Source organism: Capra hircus, chromosome 17 (genome assembly GCF_001704415.2).
Source record: "Capra hircus breed San Clemente chromosome 17, ASM170441v1, whole genome shotgun sequence".
NCBI classification, from domain to species: domain Eukaryota; kingdom Metazoa; phylum Chordata; class Mammalia; order Artiodactyla; family Bovidae; genus Capra; species Capra hircus.
In genome coordinates, this window is record NC_030824.1 from 3,602,483 (window position 1) to 3,623,469 (window position 20,987).

Genomic DNA, 20,987 nt, shown 5'->3' on the forward strand with positions numbered 1-20,987 from the left:
AGCGGAGAACGGGCCAGCAGCCGATGGTCAGGGTGGTCCTCTGTGCAGACCAGGTCTTGCCCTGGCCTGCAGGCTGAGAGGTTACTGGGAGGCTGTAAGCCACTCCCCAGACATTATTTGGCTCCCGCTCAATGGGAGCTCTGCCTCAATGCATTAAATACGAGAGTTGGCTTTTGGTTTCCTGAAACTAGACTGTGGTAAAATTCTAACAGACTGGGGGCAGTTTTCAGTCGAATATGTGAAAACTATTAAATTCAGACCTAGCGAATGACAACCTTTCAGCTGTGTTCTTTGGTTTTTCCTGAAACATTATTTCCATGAAGCAGCTGCTTTGCCTGAGATATTGTAACATAGTTCTAGATTTATGGAAAGCTTTTTTTTTTTTATTGTTGTAATTTTAAGTCTTGCAGAGATCCAAATTCTTATTGTGGCATCTCCTCAGTGTCTTTTTAGTGGATGTGGTCTACCCCAGAGCCTGATGTTCCTCTTGGGCCCATCCGCCTCTTCACATGAGTTGTTATAGGTGCAGGACCCCTATTGGATGCTTTCTGAGTGCTCTGAGTTGGGTCTTCAGCCTCTTGCAAAGAGGGAACAGTTCAGTTGGAAACCACTTTAGTTCTCTTTCCTGACTTTCAGAAGGGGCTGTGGACTAGCATCACACCACCCATGTGCAATAGAATCTCATAGGTGGGCTTGGTCAGAGTCCTTTGAACAAGCTCTGTGGGTTGTATAGTTACCCTTGATTGAAACCACTGGTCTCATCCAGTTTTTTCTCTTTTTGCAAATAAAGCAAGGGAGCTAGAGCCAACTCGGCTCCAGGAGAGCCGGATGGCTGGGTCAGATCCTCAGAGCAGAAGCAGGTGGAAACTGGGATAGCACAGATGTCGTGTCTACCGTGTTTGCTCTTCACTGTTGAACTTGTGACCATGGGACCAGGGAGGGTCCCCACTATGGGATCCAGCAGGGAGCATGGTCAAGTCCCTGCTTGCACAGAACATAGCTTCTGGAGGGGCTGCCACAGTGAACTCCCAGCTAGGAGGCCCTGGCCTGACAAGGAGAGCAATCCTGAAGAGGGAATAGGGCTAGCTGGTTGAAGGTTAAAACAACCAGCCTCCTCCTGGTTTTCACACAAGAACCATTTCTTCTATTTCTGTTCCTACTCTATGAAGTATTTTAAAATGTGAATAATTTACAAGTACATATTGTTTTTGTTACCCAGTGACATGATTCAAATGTAAAATGCTGTTACTAAGTTTTCTGAGTTATGTGCATTTTGAGATACATGATATTTTATGGAGCCTGAACCCGAGTCTCACTTTTATTAGCCTCTCAACTGACTCGATTCTTTTCCAGAAGTCTGAAATTGAGTGGGCCCAGCATGCTCAGATGCAGGTTCCCATTCACCCTGAATTAGATTAGAAAGAGGAAGCCCTTCCTTTGTGTGTACAGTTGTAGCACGGGGCCCTTCCTGCCATCTCGACACAAGCTGACTTCTCATTTCAGAGAGCAGGGTAACGAGGGCAGAGTGATGCTGAGAACTGCTTAGTGACCCACACAATAAAAGGTTGCCTTCAGATTTGACTCGCTCAAAGCCCTGGAGGTTGCCAGCATCCTGAAATCCAGAAGCTTGCTGTGAGTAAGTGACCCAAACTGCTGGTGCCTATCCGAAGGCCAGTAGAATGAGGACAGTCTGATCTAAAGCTTTTGACTCACAAAAGCACTTGTTCTGCATCCCCACTGAGGCACATCGAAGTCTCAGCCTTAAAGGGAAAGCAGATCGGATGTGAAGTGCGTCAGTGGCATCAGTAACAGAAGGCAGGGTCAGGCAGTGCGAGCATTCTGCTTCCAGAAGGACATCCGATGTGTGTCCTGTCAATGCTGATTGGATGCTGTGCACGGGGTGATAGGAGAGACCTGAGCTGGCTTCTGTGCTTGGCTGTGGAGCGTCAGAAACACTACTGCCAGCCAGAGAATTGGGTTCAATACGTTTATAGGCCTGGAGTTTTCATTTGCAAAGCTAGGGATTTCACAGTGGGGAGGGCAGCCAGTTGGGTTCTATTTGCTTGTGTTTCTGCCTGCCCTGCAAGCCTGTCTCCTGCTGATAGCCATTGCCTGAGCTCTTGCTGGGGCATCTTGGAGTGACCTGGAAAGGTCGCTACTAACACAGAATTTGATAAGAATGCTTACTCTGCCTTGGCTGAGTCTGCTCTTGTCCTGCATTTTATCTCGCTGGGTTGCTGACAATCTTTATATCCACCTGAGGCAGAATTACCCTTTAGAACTCCTTGACAGGGTGGAATTGTCTGTCTTCTATCGTCCTCAAAATTTCTCTCTCTGAATTCAGGTTTAAGGTTAGCAGAGCAGCTAGGCCGAAGAGAAGATGAAGCCAAAATTCGCCATGGTCTTGGCCTCTCCCTCTGGGCGAGCGGGAATCTGGAGGAGGCCCAACATCAGGTGAGCAGGAGAACACATTTCTGAGTAGATTTTGTTTCTAGAAACGTGGAAGATCTTGAGATTACTATCCTAACAGTGATGACATTTGTCAGAAGGTGTTGACTTGTACTCTTGGGTTGACATGCAAGATATCTAGCTTGTTTCAGCCTAGACATGTTGAACCATAGTAAAGACTTGTCCACTTGTTTGATTTCTCAATAATTTCTTTTGAATTCTTGTATTATGTGCTGCTGTTCCTCATAAAACCTTAATATGACATTACATACATTTTTTGACAGAAGTAATCCAAGAATTCATAATTATTGGATTTACTGTCTTTGTAGGTTTCTAATTATATCAGTAGATGCCTCTTTCCCCTCTCCCTCCCTCTCTCTCCTCTCTCTCCCTCTCCCCCACCCACCCCGCCCATCTCTTTCTCTCTCTCTTACACACACACACACACACACACACACACACACACACACACACACACACACACACACACACAGTTCATGTTTTTGCATATGTTCAACCAACAGTTGAAGAGAAATCTCCTCTTAGGCTGGCTCTGGAAATTAGAAAGATCCTTGGAGTGGTCTCTAGTCAAAGATCCCTCTGTCGCGTTGCAGGAGTTGTGAGATGGCTTTGAAAATCAAGCGCTCAGCCGCTGAGGCAGCCCTTACCGTGGAGGGTGCTGTGCTAGCAAAGGGGCCCAGGATTGGTGAATCCAGGCTCTCATCTGAGGTGCTCCTGGGATTGAGGACATGATGTGCCTGAACTTATGACATTTTACAATTTAAAGAATTAATCCTCTGGTTTTCTGGTTTCAGATATTAAAGTTTTTATTGATACAGTGATTTATAGTTTTCAAAGTACTTTCACTGACTGAGTGTATTCCTCAAAAACCCTGTGAGCTAGAGTGATAACCATCCCTTTATAGAGAAGAAGCCAAGGCTCTGAGTCTTGCTGAAAGTCCCCCAGCAAATTTGTGGCAGGGTCGGGAGTATGTTCCTCTTGCCTGGTCTCAGTCCCTTAGTCTTAGAATTCTGTTCTTTACATTTGCATGAATTTAAACGTTGATACTGTTCCCGCCTGTAAGTATCAGAGAAAAGCCTCCTCGTCCCACTGACAGAAAAGCCAAGAGAGCAGCAGGACAGTGTCTCCTTAGGGGCGTTGTGTGTCTGGTGTTGGGGCATCCATGTGCGTGGACACAGCTGTGCAGAGCAACATCTGCTTCAGAACAGCCTGCACAAAGCCCCCTCCTCCTCCTGAGAGCACAGCTGTCCTCACGGGCTCACCCCCTCCCCACCCCCCTCCACCCCACCCCCATCCCCCCTCCCCAGCCCTTCTGCACTGGGAGGTGTGGGGTGGTGAATTACAGCGGCTTGATGACAAGAGCAGAGGCTTTTTGTTTGTTTTAATCAAAATCAGGACTTGATTGCATTAATAGCTGATCTTTTTTTGCAACTTTCAGACTATGAGTCTATTACCCCTGTCTTTTAGATCCTCTTGTCTATCAAAAATTGATTATACAAACTGTAATTTACCAAGTATGATCCAACTGATGCCTTTTCAGGTCTGGAAATGGAGACTCTGAAAACAGCTTTCCCACGGTATACCAAGATGTGAGCAGCAGTGGTCTCTAGTCAGGGAACGGCTGGCCCGTAGTTTCTGGAAGATGGATAATGTTCTCTTTCCCCCCTTGCAGCTCTACCGGGCATCAGCCTTGTTTGAGACAATCCGACACGAGGCGCAGCTGAGCACGGACTACAAGCTCTCCCTCTTCGACCTGCAGACGTCCTCCTACCAGGCCTTGCAGCGAGTGCTCGTCAGCCTCGGTGAGAGCGAGCTGTGGGGTTTCTACCCCGAGCGTGCACCCCGTGTCTGAGTCACTTAGTGAGCACCGTGATGAAATACAATTTGTTGTCATGGCAGAACTGAAGCCACAACCACAACCTAGCCTTTGAAAATTCGTTCATACATCCAACAAATGTTGTGCTGCGTGCTGGTCAAGAAGGCCCAGCTCCTGACCTCTGGAAGCTCTTAGTTCATCAGCAGATGGAAGTTGGGGGTCCAGGAGGGTCTGATTTGGTTGTGGAAACAAAGAGGCTTGGCAGGCAGACCCAGGAGCCAGAGGAGGTGTCCTGGAGACAGGGTGCCTGAGGCAGGTGTTCCCGCTGCCCATCGGTACATGGGGGCAGGCCCTGAGAAGTCACTGGCGTCTTCCCTGGTTCATTGCCACACATCCTTTAATGCTGCTGTCTAGTAAATATGTGTACTGTCTGCCCCGTGGCCGTGACACTGTCAGTGACAACTCTCCTGGGCTGGTGTGCCACGTTGCATTGGGGCAGCACCCCCTACCCTTACCTAGCTTAACTGTGGCAGTCATCTGATTCCAGCTCTGCCTCTCCTCAGGCCTGCCTATCTCTGCAGACCATTTTCCGCAGCCCAGAAGTTGGGTTAAGTAGGTGTCCATTGGAATTAACAATGTCTTTGAAGTTGGTTGTTAAGGCCTCACCAATAACCTGTCCTTTGCTTTATATATATATGAATACTCAAACTTCCCCTTAAAAAATGTGTCTATTAACTGTGCTTATTGCCTGGGATTACAGTTTATTATCTGTTATAATCACAGTGTTCAGTCTGTCTAGCACTTTGGGGCCAATTTTCCAGTGTGTACAGAAATCGTCCCTGCTGTTCCAGTTAATAACTTAATAGAGTAAGAGGAGACATTTGCATGCACACATGCAAATCCCTGCTTATCTGCTGCTGCACGGACTGCAGGAAGCGGCGTCCTCGCAGTGCTGTTGGAGCTGTGGCGTCTGGCCTCCAGCCTCTGCCCACTCTCTCTGTGGACCTTCGTTCTAGCAGCTCTTCTGTTTGTACATTTGCGATTGCAAGTAAACCCTCTGCATTGTGTTTCTTCTAACAATCTTCACTTGAAAGGATGTCGGTGCATCTTTCATGCTCTCATTTTTGTGCAGTAGCTTTTACACTAGATTACAGACTAGTTTTTTAGACAAAGTGGGTTTAGAGGTTGGATCAAAAGGCTGAGGAAAAACTGGAAAGAGAGAAGCAATTTCAAAGAATTAGAGACCTCAGAGGTTTGAACCCTTTGCCTGTGGGAACTAGAAGAGATAAGAAGCAAGTGTATGGGACCCCAGAATGGAATAAGGTATAAACTCCCAGCGATTATAATGTCGCTTATATATACACCGTGCTTTGAATGCTGCCTACTAGGCATCTCCACGTGTAGGGGCTCATTTAGTCATTGAGATAGTCAGGACAGCTGTCAGGAGCCCTTGTTTCAAGTGACAGAGGAAAAGGCACTCCAGCAGATGGACCAGCATGTGTAAGGACACAAAGGTATAATTTGGTGGGAGATGTGGAAACGGGGCTGGTCAATGTGATGCACGGAGGAGCTGCATTGAGGAGAAACAGAAAGATGACCATGTCCAGAGGGATCAACTGTCACGACCAAATCGGAACCAAGCAGAGCGGGAAAGTGAGAGGGTAGCCAGAGAGCAGAACATCAGGTCCAGTGAGCCAGGGGACGGGGTCAGAAGCCAGGAGGCCTGGAGCAACTTGGGGTGAGGAGGGAGAGTGGCAAGTGAGGATGGATGCCATGAGCAGCGCTCCTGAGGTGGCTGTCAGACAGGGACGCCCGGCAGCTTTGAGGAGTGCGGGATCTGAACCTGGGGCTTTGAGAAGAGTGGCCCCTGCATGCGGCCCCGGGGCAGGGGCGCACTCGACAGTCTGACTGAGAGTCTGCCACGTGTTGGTGCAGAGGCCGTGGGGCTTCCGCCTGCCGGGCTCGCTGGACCTGGTGGCCCTCTCTGATAAGCACACTCCCTGTGGACTCCCAGCCTATCCCTTTGTCTCCTAGGCCATCATGATGAAGCTCTGGCTGTGGCAGAAAGAGGACGGACAAGGGCGTTTGCAGATCTCCTGGTGGAACGGCAAACAGGGCAGCAGGACTCTGACCCCTACTCCCCAGTCACTATCGATCAGATCTTAGAGGTGGTTAACGGCCAGAGGGGACTCGTGCTTTACTACTCCCTGGCGGCGGGCTACCTGTACAGCTGGCTGCTTGCTCCTGGGGCAGGTAAGACCTCTTTCCTTGGGAACAGGGCAATTAAGACAGCAGACTGTGAAAGTCTAATGAACAGAGGTGGGAGAGATGCGTTACCATAGATCAGATCCAGGAGCTAATGTTGGCTTTCAGCGAAACCTCAGCCTCAGTGGGTAGCTGGTGGTGGGGCATTCAATTAATAAGACAGCCCAGCTTTTTCATTCCCCCAAGAAACCACAGCTCCTCGCTGGTGAATGTGGAAGCATTTATTAAGGAAGACTAAGAACAGGAGGATTAATGTCACCAGCAGCCCTATTTTTAGGCAACTGTTGTTCATTAGCTAATACAGCGATAACTGTAAGTCCTAATGAGTTCTTTCTAGATATGATTTAATAATTGTGACCCTTTGTTGTGGTCCAGTTAAAGAGACTGAAATGGTGATGGCAACTCTATCACAGTTTATCAATGAAGTCTCATGCTTGAAATGTCTGAGTTTAGCAAAACCCATTTTTAACCAGTTCATTTGTTAATCTGTTTCAGAAATAAAAATCCCCTTTGATTAAATCAGGATTAAATGTTCAGACTTTTAACAGCTTCACTAAGTACAGAACCACTAATTAGCTGTTAGGGCCATATTTTTTGCATAATAAAATGCTGATGGTTTTACCATGTTGGAGACACACCAGATCCAATTAGAGTTTATTGACTGGGGAAGTGGATCTTATAATTGGGAATCTTGAAGAATGAGCTTCTTGGATATCTGTAAGCCAATTTCAGAACGTTCAACTGCCAAGGCGAACTGACAAGCTTTTCTTGATTACCTCTCTGTCCCTTTAATTTAAAAAATGATTGCTGGATGACAGCTCTGAGGTGTTTCTTGGGTTCTAATTACATTCTGAGAATGCCTATACATTCCATGCCTCAGGATTACTCTTTGTAATTTCCCCCTTAATTCCACATTTCCATAGGCTTCCCATAAAGAACATTCTTGCCTCTGACCTTTATATGCTAACAGTTTTGAGTTGTGATGTCTGTGGTGACTTGGTGAGTGTCAGACACAGTGGGCTGAATCTCTGTATCCCAGCCCATGGAGGGCCCTGGTACTCAGGAGGATACAGCTGATAATGGAGGCATCGAGCACATTCTCTCTCTCCGTGGTGGTTATGTTGTGGGGACATGATTTGACAGGTGGCATATCCAAATCCCTGTAATAATGAGTCATGTATAATGAGGCTCCTATTGTTTCTCTTTCTGTTTCTCTTTGCTCTTAATTAGACTCTGCAGCTTTCACTGGGGCTTTAATCCAATCAGAGAGGACCAGCATTTTCTAGGGCTGACACACCTCATTACCATTTGAGAATATGTCCTGTGTTTATTGCCAGAAAATCACTGCAGACTGCCTTGGTTTCATACAGCCATCGTTTTTTGCTCCTTTAATCCATGAATGACCATTGACCAGTTGGTCTTATTTAAAGATGGTTTAAAATGTTTTTATCTGGCCTTAATGCTGTGTATTTATTTTGCTTTGCTTTTGTGAAACGAAAGGTCTATATTTGGCTAGTTACGGTTTTTGTCAGGAGTGCATCTCCTGGGAAGAATATACCTTTGGCATGCTCATGCACCATTTCTCAAAGGGAACTTTCCCTGGTTGCTGCTTCTGAGATGCATCTATTTTAAAATATGTGAACTAGTCATCAGCCCCGGAGCTTCTGAATATATATCATCAAAAGCAAAAGCCCTGTCTTGAATTCCCTGTTTTCATGCACCAAACCTGATAGTGAAAATTGTAAAAATGGTACTGACCAGAATTCTGAAAGACCTAGGATTTTAGGATTTCTTCCCATGGTTTGGAGGACAGTATGCTCGTCGTCTTTGACCTCTTGGTCACATAGCTTTGACCTTGTTGCCCCCTGCCCTCCACCTTCCCTTTCCCTTATACCCCAGGCAGGTATAACATTGGCTGTGCCTGTCTTTTCAGGAATTCTGAAGTTTCATGAACACTACCTGGGAGACAACACAGTGGAAAACTCCAGTGACCTCCAGACGGGCAGCAGCACAGCCCTTCCAACAGCCACGAGCTCGGCCCTGGAGCAGCACATTGCCAGCGTGCGGGAGGCCCTGGGCGTGGAGTCCTACTACTCGAGGTAAGGAGAGCGGTGCTCCTGGGCCTGCCTTCAGATACCAGGGTTTTTGTTTGTTTCTTCTTTTATAAACATCCTACTTGAAGAAATCTTCTGAAATTCACACACTTGTGCTCAGTCTATTCACAGTTGCTGCAGTAGAAGCAAATATGTGTCTCTGGAGTACAAACCCCTTAGCAGGAAGAATGTCTCTATTCTTTTCAGTCATTTCTTTTCAGACAGGGAAGGGCCTCATCAGACATGCCCATTTTCTAAGAGGGGTTTGTAGAATGTTTAAACATAAACATGACTTTGAATTTAACATATTAGCTAATTAAAATTGAGATGCTTTTTGGGTTATAAACAGATTCATAATGAGTTTGCACTACAACTGAACGCCTGTTTGAGAATTTATCACCAGTGACAGGATCTGTGCGTTGGGGGGCTGAGGTGAAGAAGCTGAACTTCCAATGTCAAGGATAGGGAAGAAAAGTGCTGTTTTTTGCAAATATTGTAGAAGTTATATACTCATGGAAATATTTAATCATAATTGACTATTTTGTATATAGAAATATATATATATATAATATATTTTATATATAGAAAGTAATTTCCACAAGGACCCTGTTTCTGGGAAGATGGAAGGAAGAGAGTCCCTGAGAGTTGGGTCATAGGCAGATTTCCCAGACGTCTCAGTCCTCCGTTCTGTGATTAACAAATGTTGAAAAGATCTGTGTTAGAGAATCTGCTGTGTGAGCTGGTGTCGGGTCCCAGGGACATCTGCTTTTCTCTTGAATGATTTCATTTGTAATCATGAAAATCCTAAGATGTGGCAGTGATTTCTTTAGAGATAGGTGCTTAACTCAGACTCCCGAGTGTATGGTAGTCATTGCCAGCAGCTGGGTTGGTCTTTGGGTGTTTATCAAGTCTGAGATGAGCTCTTAGACAGAAAGTAACCATTGGAAAATGGACTGTCAAGGCCGGAAGGGGCCCTGCTGGTCATCAAGGCCAACTCATTATTTACGGAAGCCGGCATAGAATGGGATTTGCTGACAGCGAGTTGGTGTCAGAGCTGGGATCAAAATGATCTCAATCTCAGCCATACTCCCAGGCCAGTACTGGTTCTGCTTTCAATTATCAAAATTAATATCATACTTGAGACAATAGCCGGAGCATGTAAGAATGTCATCTCTAGCTTCTGTGTGTGGGAAGCATGAGCAGGCATCGCCATATGTGCGCCCTGCTGCTCGGTTTCTTCCCCGGCCACCGAGCATCTTGGAGCATCCTTGTCCTTAACGCTGGCATGTGGGGTGGTGACCACAGCAGCTTCACAGAGTGGGAACCCCTCGAACTTGGATGTAAGGCTACTCCCCGAGATTCAACTATAAATGACCGTAAAATAGATTAGACCAGGGTACACAGAGCTGCTTTAGCAGACAGAAACGTGCTTAGACCAATCTGATTAACCTGTAACCCAGTCAAAGGTATTGCATATCCAAAGCAAGTATGAGGGGGGAAGGGTTGGTCAGCAGTAGAAACACAGGAAAGGGACCATAAGTAGGGCAGACTTCAGCCGTGCCCATTTCTGATCTTGTGCAAAGGGAGAGAGAATCTTGGCAAAAGGACTCCAGGTCCCGCCGGAAGGCTGTTCTCATCGTAGTGGACAGGCAGTCATTATGCGCTCCTTCTCCCCACCCTTCCACACTTATTTGAGTGCCTACTACATGCTGCATCCACTGGAGATCTGGCAGAGTGGTCAAGGTGGTAGGCATAGCTCCTGCTCTGAGGGGAAATGAAAAAAAAAAAAAGAGCAGATACGGTCTTTTAATGGAAATTGCTGTCAGCACTTAAACAAAAGTGCAGGGGGTAGTGAAAATGTGTAAGCAGTGGGGAAACCCACACTGGGAGTTGCGGGGGTGAGGGGGGTGCAGTCTTGAGGAAGGTGTGTTTGAGCTGAGCACAGAAGGATGACGAGAAATAAACTAGGTGAAGGCCACGCAGGCGGGATGCACAGGGTCTGCAGTGACCCTCAGTGGAGAGACCTCTCAGGTGACGCTGCCTCCCTGATGCTTTTTGTCAGGCTTTCTGATTATCATTTGGTCTCTCATGACATCTGCTTGCAGATGTAAAGTGTACATAACAAACTGGCATTCTGATCTGTGCAGCTCTATGACCTTGGTTGGTGGAAGTGAGCTCCATGAGGCCAAGATTCTTTGAGCACATTTATAACGTGAGGTTTTCAAGCTTGCAGGACCACACTCCAGAGCTTGAACTGAGATGAGATCATGAGGGGACCCGGGTGTGCAGCACCTGCCGTCTGAACCCCTACGCGTGCAGAGGTGGTTTCTGTGTGCACCGCCCTTGCCGCAGCCAGGACATCACAGTCCACACCAGCCACTGAGAGGACTCAGCCTGTGCAAACGTACAGCCTTCTCTTGATCTCAGTTTTCCTGGACCTAGGTTGAAATTCATCCTGAGAAGGAGAGGGTTACCCTTTGACTTCCCAGCACCCCCTTGTTGGACACTATAGTTAAACTCCAAACGCTTGTGCCTGAGCAGTTCTTTTACAAGATACTGGAGGGTGACTAAGTTTGCTTCCTGGTGCCTTTTGATTTAGAAAAATGACTTTGAGGTTGTAGGTCAGCCGTTTGTCAATGGCAGGGAGAGAGGAAAACACTGTGACTTGCTTCTGTTTCCTGCATTAACCTTTTCCCCTCTGCCTGGGGCAGAAAGCTCACAAATCAGGGTGCATCCTCAGGGGTCTCCAGGATGTGGGCTGGCTTGATGCTCAGCATTAGTCTGGGGGGCTGCCCTCAGTAGCTTCAATCCCAGTTTGAACACCCAGAAGTGAGGGTCTTTCCTGTTGCTTTGAACTAGTCTTATTAGAAATTCGTTCATCTGTTGTGACCTCAAACTCAGGTTCTTAATTATGATATTAAAATTGAATACTTTGTTGGCATGGTTTGAATTTACTAAAACGGAGTTTTTGTGAGACTGGTTTCTGCCTCACAGTTTCAAGAAAGCATTTCAAGTGACAGATAAATTATTTCTCATCTATAAAATGAGTAAATATTTTTAAACTGTGGATATAGTAGACAGTCTCATACCCTAGGAATATAAATTGGTTTAGCTGTTCTAAAAATATTGGATTGGCCAAAAAGTTTGTCCTTCTACTTTTCCTGTAGGTAGTCTCATCTCCCTTTAGAGCCCTGTACGTCTAACTCAGGTCTCTGCTATTCTCCATGGTCCTAACAATTACACTTACTTCATTCTTCCTTGTTCCATAGTCACCTGGGTTGTGTCTTCCCAAGGAGATGGTGATGCCATGGAGAGCAGGTGTGGTGTTCTCTCTGAATTCTCACTAACACAGTGCCTGGCCCAGAGTGGGACATCAGTGAATCTGAAATTTAGTCACCAGAAGCTGTGCTGTGAGCAGACCCTCTGCTCATGTTAGGCTGGCTCACCAATTCCCTTTTTCCAGTGGATGTAAAGTACACAGTGTGCCCCTAGAAACTGAGTCTCCGTGCCTGGGGGACCACCTTCATTCAATTACCCACAGTCTGGCCATGATATCCTTGTTATTCTGCAGACCATTTTTGTTCTCCTTAATGGCATCTTGCTGCTGAAAGGAAGTACATTGCTACAAAGGAGTTTCTGAAAATGGATTTAAAATAAAAGAACCGCTTTTGTTAAGTGTTTAATAAGAACTTCCAGTCCCTTCCTCCTAGATCAAAAGAGGCGTAGATTGAAACCACTGTACAGAACATGAACCTCCCATAAGGGAGATGTTATGAATTTCAAAGCACATCTTCAGTTTTTAATTCTGATATTTAGCTAGAGCCTTGCTGCTTCCTGGGCACCTGGGACAGTGCAGTGGCACTTTGAGGGTGCTAAGCTGACAGGTTAGAATACTAGCAGGGCCATGTTCAGTGGGAGATCTGGTCTGGTCTTCCTCAGGGTCTTTAAATAAATTGCAGTTGTAGACTGCCCTTGTAATAGGGTAAATATTCCTTCATTACTGTAAATGAATATGAAATCTTGATACACTATAGCTGCTACTATTTTTTTCTTTTGGTGCTTTTCTATATTTCTGAATTTTCTATAGTGAAAGTTATTTTTATAATCAAATGTATTTTCTTATTTCAAAACACTGATTAATTTAGAGTACACCAGATCATAAATGCTGATACCTCTAGTTGATTCTAGCCTGATAACAAGGGACAAATGTTAACAAGACTGACAATCCCAAGTGCTGGAGGAGATGTGGGTCCACAGGATATCTTATATGTGGCTTGGGGAAGTAGATTGGCATGACCACATCAGAAGATGGTTTGTCATCACTTTCTGAGCCAAGTAGTTGCTTACCCTTTGACCCAGGCACATAACATAATATATGTATAATGTCAAAGAGAGGATCTTGTACATGAACGGGAATCGTCAGAGTCACACTGCAAACAATAGCAAAATTCTGGAAGTACAGGCCATTGGTAAGAGAATGGATGAGTAAAGAGTGCTGCAGTTAGTCCCCAAATGGAATATTGGGCAGCAGACAAAAGAGATGGGTCATAGTGAACCTCTTATTAAATAAGTTAAATAAATTGGAGATATATTATGCAAAAAAGTAGGTCCCCAAAATACTAACTATAGCATGACATCTTTATTGATAGAGTTAAAGCAACTGAAATCAAAATATGCTTTTAGGAATATAGCAGTCAATTCAGTTGCTCAGTCATGTCCGACTCTGTGAGCATGCCAGGCTTCCCTGTCCATCACCAATTCCCAGAGCTTGCTCAAACTTGCTGATGCCATGCAACCATCTCATCCTCTGTCGTCCCCTTCTCCTCGTGCCTTCAGTCTTTCTGAGCATCAGGGTCTTTTCCAGTGAGTCAGTTCTTCATGTCAGGTGGCCAAAGTATTGGAGTTTCAGATTTAGCATTAGTCCTTCCAATGAATATTCAGGACTGATTTCCTATAGGATAGACTGGTTGGATCTCCTTGCAGTCCAAGGGACTCTCAAGAGTCTTCTCCAACACCACAGTTCAAAAGCATCACTTCTTCGGTGCTCAGCCTTCTTTATGGTCCAGCTCTCACATCCATACATGACTGCCGGAAAAACAGCCATAGCTTTGACTAGATGGACCTTTGTCAGCAAAGTAATATCTCTGCTTTTTAATACACTCTCTAGGTTTGGCATAGCTTTTCTTCCAAGGAGCAAGCATCTTTTAATTTCATGGCTTCAGTCACCATCTGCAGTGATTTTGGAACCCAAGAAAATAAAGTCTGTCGCTGTTTCCATTATTCCCCATCTATTTGCCATGAAGTGATGGGACCAGATGCCATGATCTTCGTTTTTTGAATGTTGAGTTTTTTCACTCTCCTCTTTCACTTTCATCAAGAGGCTTTTTAGTTCCTCTTCACTTTCTGCCATAGGTGTGATGTTATCTGCATATCTGAGGTTATTGATCTTTCTCCCTGCAATCTTGAGTCCAGCTTGTGCTTCATCCAGCCTGGCATTTCACGGATGTACTCTGCATATAAGTTAAATAAGCAGGATGACAGTATACAGCCTTGACCTGCTCCTTTCCCAGTTTGGAACCAGTCCGTTGTTCCATGTCTGGTTCTAACTGTTGCTTCTTGACCTGCATACAGATTTCTCAGGAGGCAGGTAAGGTGGTCTGGTATTCTCATCTCTTGAAGAATTTTCCACAGTTTGTTGTGATCCACACAAAGGCTTTAGTGTAGTCACTGAAGCAGAAGTAAATGTTTTTCTGGAATTCTCTTGCTTTTTCTATGATCCAACGGAATATAGGTAGAGGCAGTAAAACTTGTGTGGAGTGGACAGGCATGGAGTGATGGCCGTGGGCTTGGGGGTGGGACTTGCCTCAGACTGAGGTGGGGGGGGGAATGGGCTCTTTGGGAGGTAGCAGATGATTAGCTGTAAATTGCTCTCTAGCTGTTTGGGCTGGTGGGTTTATGAGTACTTATGATTTTATTAAAAATTACTGAATAAATATGTGAAAACAGGCTGCTCATGGATCAACAATGAACCAAAGTTTATGATTAATTCAGTCCCAAAGAGATTCCCATCCCCCATCTCTGCTAAAAGAGGGGGAAAAAACCCAGAGCTTTTTAAACAAGCGAATTGCAAAAGCAAGATTGCAACTAGGACATATTTAGCTGATGAAACCGATACTTGATAGACTGATTTAAACTACTTATATCTGTCCTTTTAAGCAAGTAACCATGCACTGGTCATTGCTTCATCGTTGGCTTATTTTAAATTACAGTGAGCCTTTGAAAGTTTAGGGCTTCTCTTGTGGCTCACATGGTAAAGAGTCTGCCTGCAGTGTGGGAGACCTGGTTCGATCCCTGAGTTGGGAAGATGCCCTGGAGAAGAGAAAGGCTACCCACTCCAGAGTTCTGGCCAGGAGAATTCCGTGGACTCTATAGCCTCTTGATGAAAGTGAAAGAGGAGAGTGAAAAAGTTGGCTTAAAGCTCAGCATTCAGAAAACTAAGATCATGGTATCTGGTCCCATCACTTCATGGCAAATAGATGTGGAAACAGTGGCTGACTTTATTTTGGGGGGCTCCAAAATCACTGCAGATGGTGACTGCAGCCATGAAATTAAAAGACGCTTACCCCTTAGAAGGAAAGTTATGACCAACCTAGATAGCATATTAAAAAGCAGAGACGTTACTTTGTTAACAAAGGTCCGTCTAGTCAAGGCTATGGTTTTTCCAGTGGTCATGTATGGATGTGAGAGTTGGGCCATAAAGAAAGCTGAGCGCAGAAGAATTGATGCTTATGAACAGTGGTGTTGGAGAAGACTCTTGAGACTCCATTGGACTGCAAGGAGATCCAGCTAGTCCATCCTAAAGGAGATGAATCCTGGGTGTTCATTGGAAGGACTGATGTTGAAGCTGAAGCTCCAATACTTTGGCCATCTGATGTGAAGAGCTGACTCATTTGAAAAGACCCTGATGCTGGGAAAGATTGAGGGCAGGAGGAGAAGGGGACGACAGAGGATGAGATGGTTGGATGGCATCACCGACTCAATGCACATGAGTTTGGGTAGGCACCAGGAGTTGGTGATGGACAGGGAGGCCTGGTATGCTGTACTTCATGAGGTTGCAAAGAGTCGGACACGACTGAGCGACTGAACTGAACTGATAGTCCATGGGGTTGCAAAGAGTCGGACATGACTGAGCGACTTTCACTTTGAAAGTTTAAAGCTGTCTTCATGATATTTTCTAATTCTGGCAAATTGCTAATTAAGGCTGACCTCCCAATTAATCCAGACTAGTAAGGTTTTATTTTACGAATCAAATATTTTTTCTTATCCCAAATTTTTTCCCAGAATTCTATGAAGTAAAAGTGGACATAATATTTGGGGACATTTATTTTATCCCGTAAAGAGTTTCCAATTTCATCCTAAATTAGGGCAGTGCCATTTTGAAAATATTTTATGAGCATGTAACCCAGTTTGTGCCAGAGCTGATCCTGAGCTTGGAAATGCATGCATGAATAATAGCCAGAATTCTTGGCCTTACAGTAGCTGCCAGTGTGGAGCATGCAACAAATGTGTAAATTATTAATCCGCCATATGTGAAACACTATGGTAAAGGTCTAAACCAGAAAAAGACCTTGCCTCATTTTGCCCCCCAGGGGTCAAGGCAGTGGTTCAGGAGGTTTCCTCAGAGGTGACATTTGAGCTAGGCCTGAAGCATCTCGGAGAAGGCAATGGCACCCCACTCCAGTACTCTTGCCTGGAGAATCCCATGGACGGAGGAGCCTGGGAGGCTACAGTCCATGGGGTCGCTAAGAGTCAGACACGACTGAACGACTTCATTTTCACTTTTCACTTTCATGCATTGGAGAAGGAAATGACAACCCACTGGAGAATCCCAGGGACAGAGGAGTCTGTTGGGCTTCCATCTATGGGGTCACAGAGAGTCGGACACGACTGACGCGACTTAGCAGCAGCAGCACCAGCTGAAGCATGAGGCTGAGAGGTCACTCTTAGCAGAGGAAGTCCCTCACCCGCAGAGGAAGTCCCTCACCCGCGGGGCCTGGAGAAAGGGAAGGGCCCAGGCCTTCAGCTGGTGAGTGGTCATTGCAAGAGGAGGACCCCTGTCCTGTGTTGCAGGAAATGTCGTCCCTACGTCCCAGTGCTCAGCTGCTGCCTTCAGAGGCTCGCCTCTTTCCTGTAAGATCTGAAGTCAAGCTCCCTTTCTGATAGGGTGGGCTTACCTAGCTGAATCTCTTATGTCCTGTCTTCTCGTGACAAGATTCATTCCAAAGGGCAGGCTTTATCTCTGAGGTGACTCACACAGGCTCAGCTACATCTGAAGAGGAAAAATAAAAACAACATGATGCCAGGTTAGGGATTAGAGCACTTGAAGAGACACAGCTGCAGAAATGAGTGGAACATGCTGTAGATTCTGGTCTTATGCCCCGGATTCCTGAATTTGGATTCCTTCCAGAAGGCTGAATACAAAATGAGTACAGAAGGCTCTGGTAAGCTTCTTAGCGTAAGTCAGCAGCTTAGCAAGAAGGATAAGTGTAGTTGGTCTTTTTGTATGACCTTTGAAATAGCCTAAATTGAATCTCCTCTTGTATTTCTCATGCAATTTTCTAAAAGCAGAATTCTTGAAATTGCTCAATATGGGTTTTCCCATTATTCATAGGAGGGATAATCTGGTGAATAGTAGAATCAGCCTAAGGACAAAAAAGCGACAGCAGTGATGCAAGGCACACCATTTGTGCCAGTCATTGTGCCAGTGTGGGGTCCCTGGGCCTGGAGCTGTGAAAGGCCTGGACTTCCCTGGACCAGGGGCCGACATGTCTGTACCGGGGCCACAGGGCAAGGGCGACTCTGGTAGGTGTCCTGGGGCCCAGGCAGGGACAGTGGTGGACACCAGACACTTCTTTTATGTCTCATCTCATCCTTTGTTCATGTTCCCAAAGCTTGGAGTGGCATTTCTGTTAGAACAAGGGCTAGAGGAGAGGGGCAAGGCAAATCCACTGACCAGTCCAGTCAGTGCTTCCCTCTCAGGCCCACCTCAGCCTTGGCTGGCTGTTGCCATAACCAATTTTGTAGAAATTCTTTGAGCTAATCAAATCTCAATATCTCTGACTTTGTATATCCTGCCCTTTGCCCCAGTGATATTCCCTGGTCTTTTCTTTCTGATTGATTCTGTGCAGCTTTATCTAACAATCAATATTTAAGACATTTAATATATAACTCTTGACTTATCTTGCTTTGGGAAAATAACCTCAATGTAGCCACCAAGTTCCTCTTTGGAATGGCTAAAATAGGTATTGTTTTCATCTCATTTGTACTTTAACGGTTTGAGCACAGTGGTAAGGAGGCCCTGAAGAGGTGCCGTCCTTAGAGGAGCACACTTGGCTGTCAGACCACAGCTCACACTGTGCTGGTGGGGTTTGCCTCTGATAATGCATGGAGCACCTCAACATTTCAGAGACATGTACCACAGACATGTTCCTTATTCTGGGTCTGTAGGTCCACCGGGGTGGTTCTGCTTTAGCCAGACTATTGGGCTTAGGTGTCTGTGTCTCATTTTTTCTGTGACCAGACAGCACTCTTCTCAGAGCAGAAGCCAGGATCACAGGAGGCCAAGCAAAACCATCAGGCTCACCGCTTGCTCGCATCTAAAGCAAGACATGTATGCAGTGGGACATGGACAGGACAGGAGTCTCTCCTGTGTGATCGTGTGCTGAACAGGAGCTCAGACTCCCGCCCGCAGCGCCCCTGCAGATGGGCAGAGACATGATGATCTTTGTTCAGGCTTCCTGCTTCTGTTCCCTTCAGTATCTGACGTGGACCACTTTCTGCTTCTCTCTGCCCCTCAACGCAGCACATACCCTGGTGTGAGCCAAGCTCTGCAAGCCCTCCTCCATCTCCTCTGATGGCTTCTCATCTTCCTCTTGCTCTGAAACTACAGGCATTTCCCCACGCTCACATCTGGTTATTGGACTTCCCCTTGGAAAGGTCGTCTTCCTCAGGAACACAGATGTGCATGCTTGCCCAGTGTCTCACTTGATTTCTAGGCTTGACCTTACCCCTGTATACAAGCAGGTCCCATGGAAATGACCTCAGGCTTCCCACATCCAAAGTCAAACCTCTTCTCACGTGGTACCCAATCAGGTTCACCTGTATTTCCGGTTTTCCCACCCTGGGCTGGCTCTTATAAGAATATGTCTGGGTGACCAGCCTGGCCTCCCTGCCTCCTGCCTCCTTCTCCTGCTTCAGTTCCCTTGGCCCTCTGCTGCCTGAGGAGTTTCCCCAAAACTCCACTGTCATCTGATGGCTCCCACACACATCATAACCCACAGAGAATGCTGGCAGCTGAGGAGCACCTGGAGTGACTGGGTCAGTAGGCCCCGTTGTTCCATATGGCTTGTCTCACTCCAGCGCCTGGAGTCAATCCTCTGTTCCAACAGGGGTCAGGTTCCCCCACCCCCTGCCACCACCGCCCCCTACCACCTCCAGATCGTGCACATTCTCCTGGGTTTGCATTTACTTTCTTCTTCTGCCAGCGTGGGATCCCCTGGAGTCCTAATCCCTGGGGCATTGCTTTTCCTGGAAGTCTTAAGCACACATTGAAGGCAGGATTTGCTTACACAGGTGGATTGAAGTCAGAGTAGGGCAGAAGGTATTAAGGAGAGAGGACAAAGTAGGGGATACCTGCTGGGAGCTGACCACCCATGCTTTCCCCCCTTCTTTACCTACCATCAGGATTTAGAAAAGTGTGGGCATGTGATACATAGAAGTCTGATGTATACTCATTGGGTAGCTAAAATTAAATAGGACAGACTGGCTCAGTCCCAATAGTATTGTCCCTGAATGGCTGGACAGTGACCAGGTCTAATGACTGTGTCTTATCTCTACAGTCCCAGCTCTTAACAGTGCCTGCTACCTAAGAGGCACTCAGTGAGTGTTCACTGGATGAGTGGGTAAGGAAAAGAGAGAGAGAACTGCTGGGGGCTAGGAGGACTCCTTTTTTGACCATGAGGTCAGTATGGCATCCTTGATGTGGCAAAGCATGACACAGGTGGGAACATGTTTCATAGTTATTTCCCATATTGCTCTGGTCTTGTCTTCCCACTTCCACCCCCATGAAGTACCATGAAAGCACAATTTTCAACACTCAAAGAGGTGGACTTAAATCAGATAATTAGTGCAGACCTTGAACTTACATCCACATTACAAAACTTGGCCCCTAGGCCAGCACATGAAACTCCTCTGAGTCTTAGTAACACATTAAACTTGTTAAGGCTTCAAAAGTAACGAGATGTTCTTTCCTGGCTTTTGATGGCCTTATGCTAATACAGTGAGGAGTCAGCGCTAATAAGCAAGGAGAAGCAGAATGATTTAAGGATCTGTCACCTCCAAAAACACACTGTCTGATGGAGACAAAGGTATCATTGTAAACTGTCTCTTCCTTTATTCCTGTGTGTGCTGCTCATCCCCTGTTAGAGACAAGAAACAACACTTCGTTCTGACATCCCTTCTGAAAGCATCTTGCTTTTAGGAGGGATGGCATCCCTTCCCATCTCTGGAGTCAGCCACATAGCTGTCCTGTCCTCGTCCCCTCCCTGCCTCCACTCCAGGGCCTCTTGTGAGCCTGCTGCTCTTACTGGCTCCAGTGCCTTTTCTGTGTCCTCATCTCCAGCTTCACAGGTGGATCAAGCAACAGTGGATGTTTCCACCTAAAACTTGAAGTTGGATGGACACATGTCGTCCATGAAAGGCTAGAACCATGGGGTGGGGATAACTTGCAGATCTGACTGTAAGCTAATGTGCACACGTACTGGTTTAGGCCGATGGGGCCGACAGTGCAGGCGTCACGTATTGATTATCAGCTCAGGATTGGAGACGGCCTCTCTTGAGAAGATTAAATGGAAAGACAGAGTGATACACAACATTGATTTCCTTTCCTTAGACCAGCCACCCCAGACTTGGTGCCACATCCCTGCAGAGAACGAAGACGTCTCTTTGGGGTTTTTCCACAAAGCTATTTGTTAGGTCTAGGCTGTTTCAGTGTTGGGTTTTCACTGTTTCCTTCTGTCTCAGCACCTTGTATGTTTCATTGTTGGGTATTCTGATCATAGTATTGTTTATTGTATGGAGTTAATTTTGTAGTGTCTCTCTGTCTCACTGGACTAGAAGTCCATTGAGTGTGAGGATTGGGTCTGTGTGGTTTGCCATCAGTACAGTACCTGGAACATGGTTGACTCTCAGAAAATAGTCATTGAATGACTAAATGAAGTGGGCCTACCTTTCTTTCCCCAATACAAACATTGTCAGTTCATAGTTACATTCATGGGCTTCCCTTG

At 46.1% G+C, this 20,987-nt stretch overlaps 1 protein-coding gene across 3 annotated transcripts in view; it reads left to right on the top strand.

Annotated features, from left to right (window-relative positions):
• Positions 1 to 20,987, top strand: part of TTC28 (tetratricopeptide repeat domain 28) — a 574,371-nt gene that overhangs the window by 479,849 nt on the left and 73,535 nt on the right. For all 3 annotated transcript variants that reach the window (XM_018061050.1, XM_018061051.1, XM_018061052.1), the window contains 4 exons: positions 2,345 to 2,454; positions 4,142 to 4,271; positions 6,320 to 6,538; positions 8,484 to 8,649. In XM_018061050.1, the coding sequence (XP_017916539.1) occupies positions 2,345 to 2,454; positions 4,142 to 4,271; positions 6,320 to 6,538; positions 8,484 to 8,649 (625 nt within the window). The remainder of the gene's footprint in view (positions 1 to 2,344; positions 2,455 to 4,141; positions 4,272 to 6,319; positions 6,539 to 8,483; positions 8,650 to 20,987) is intronic.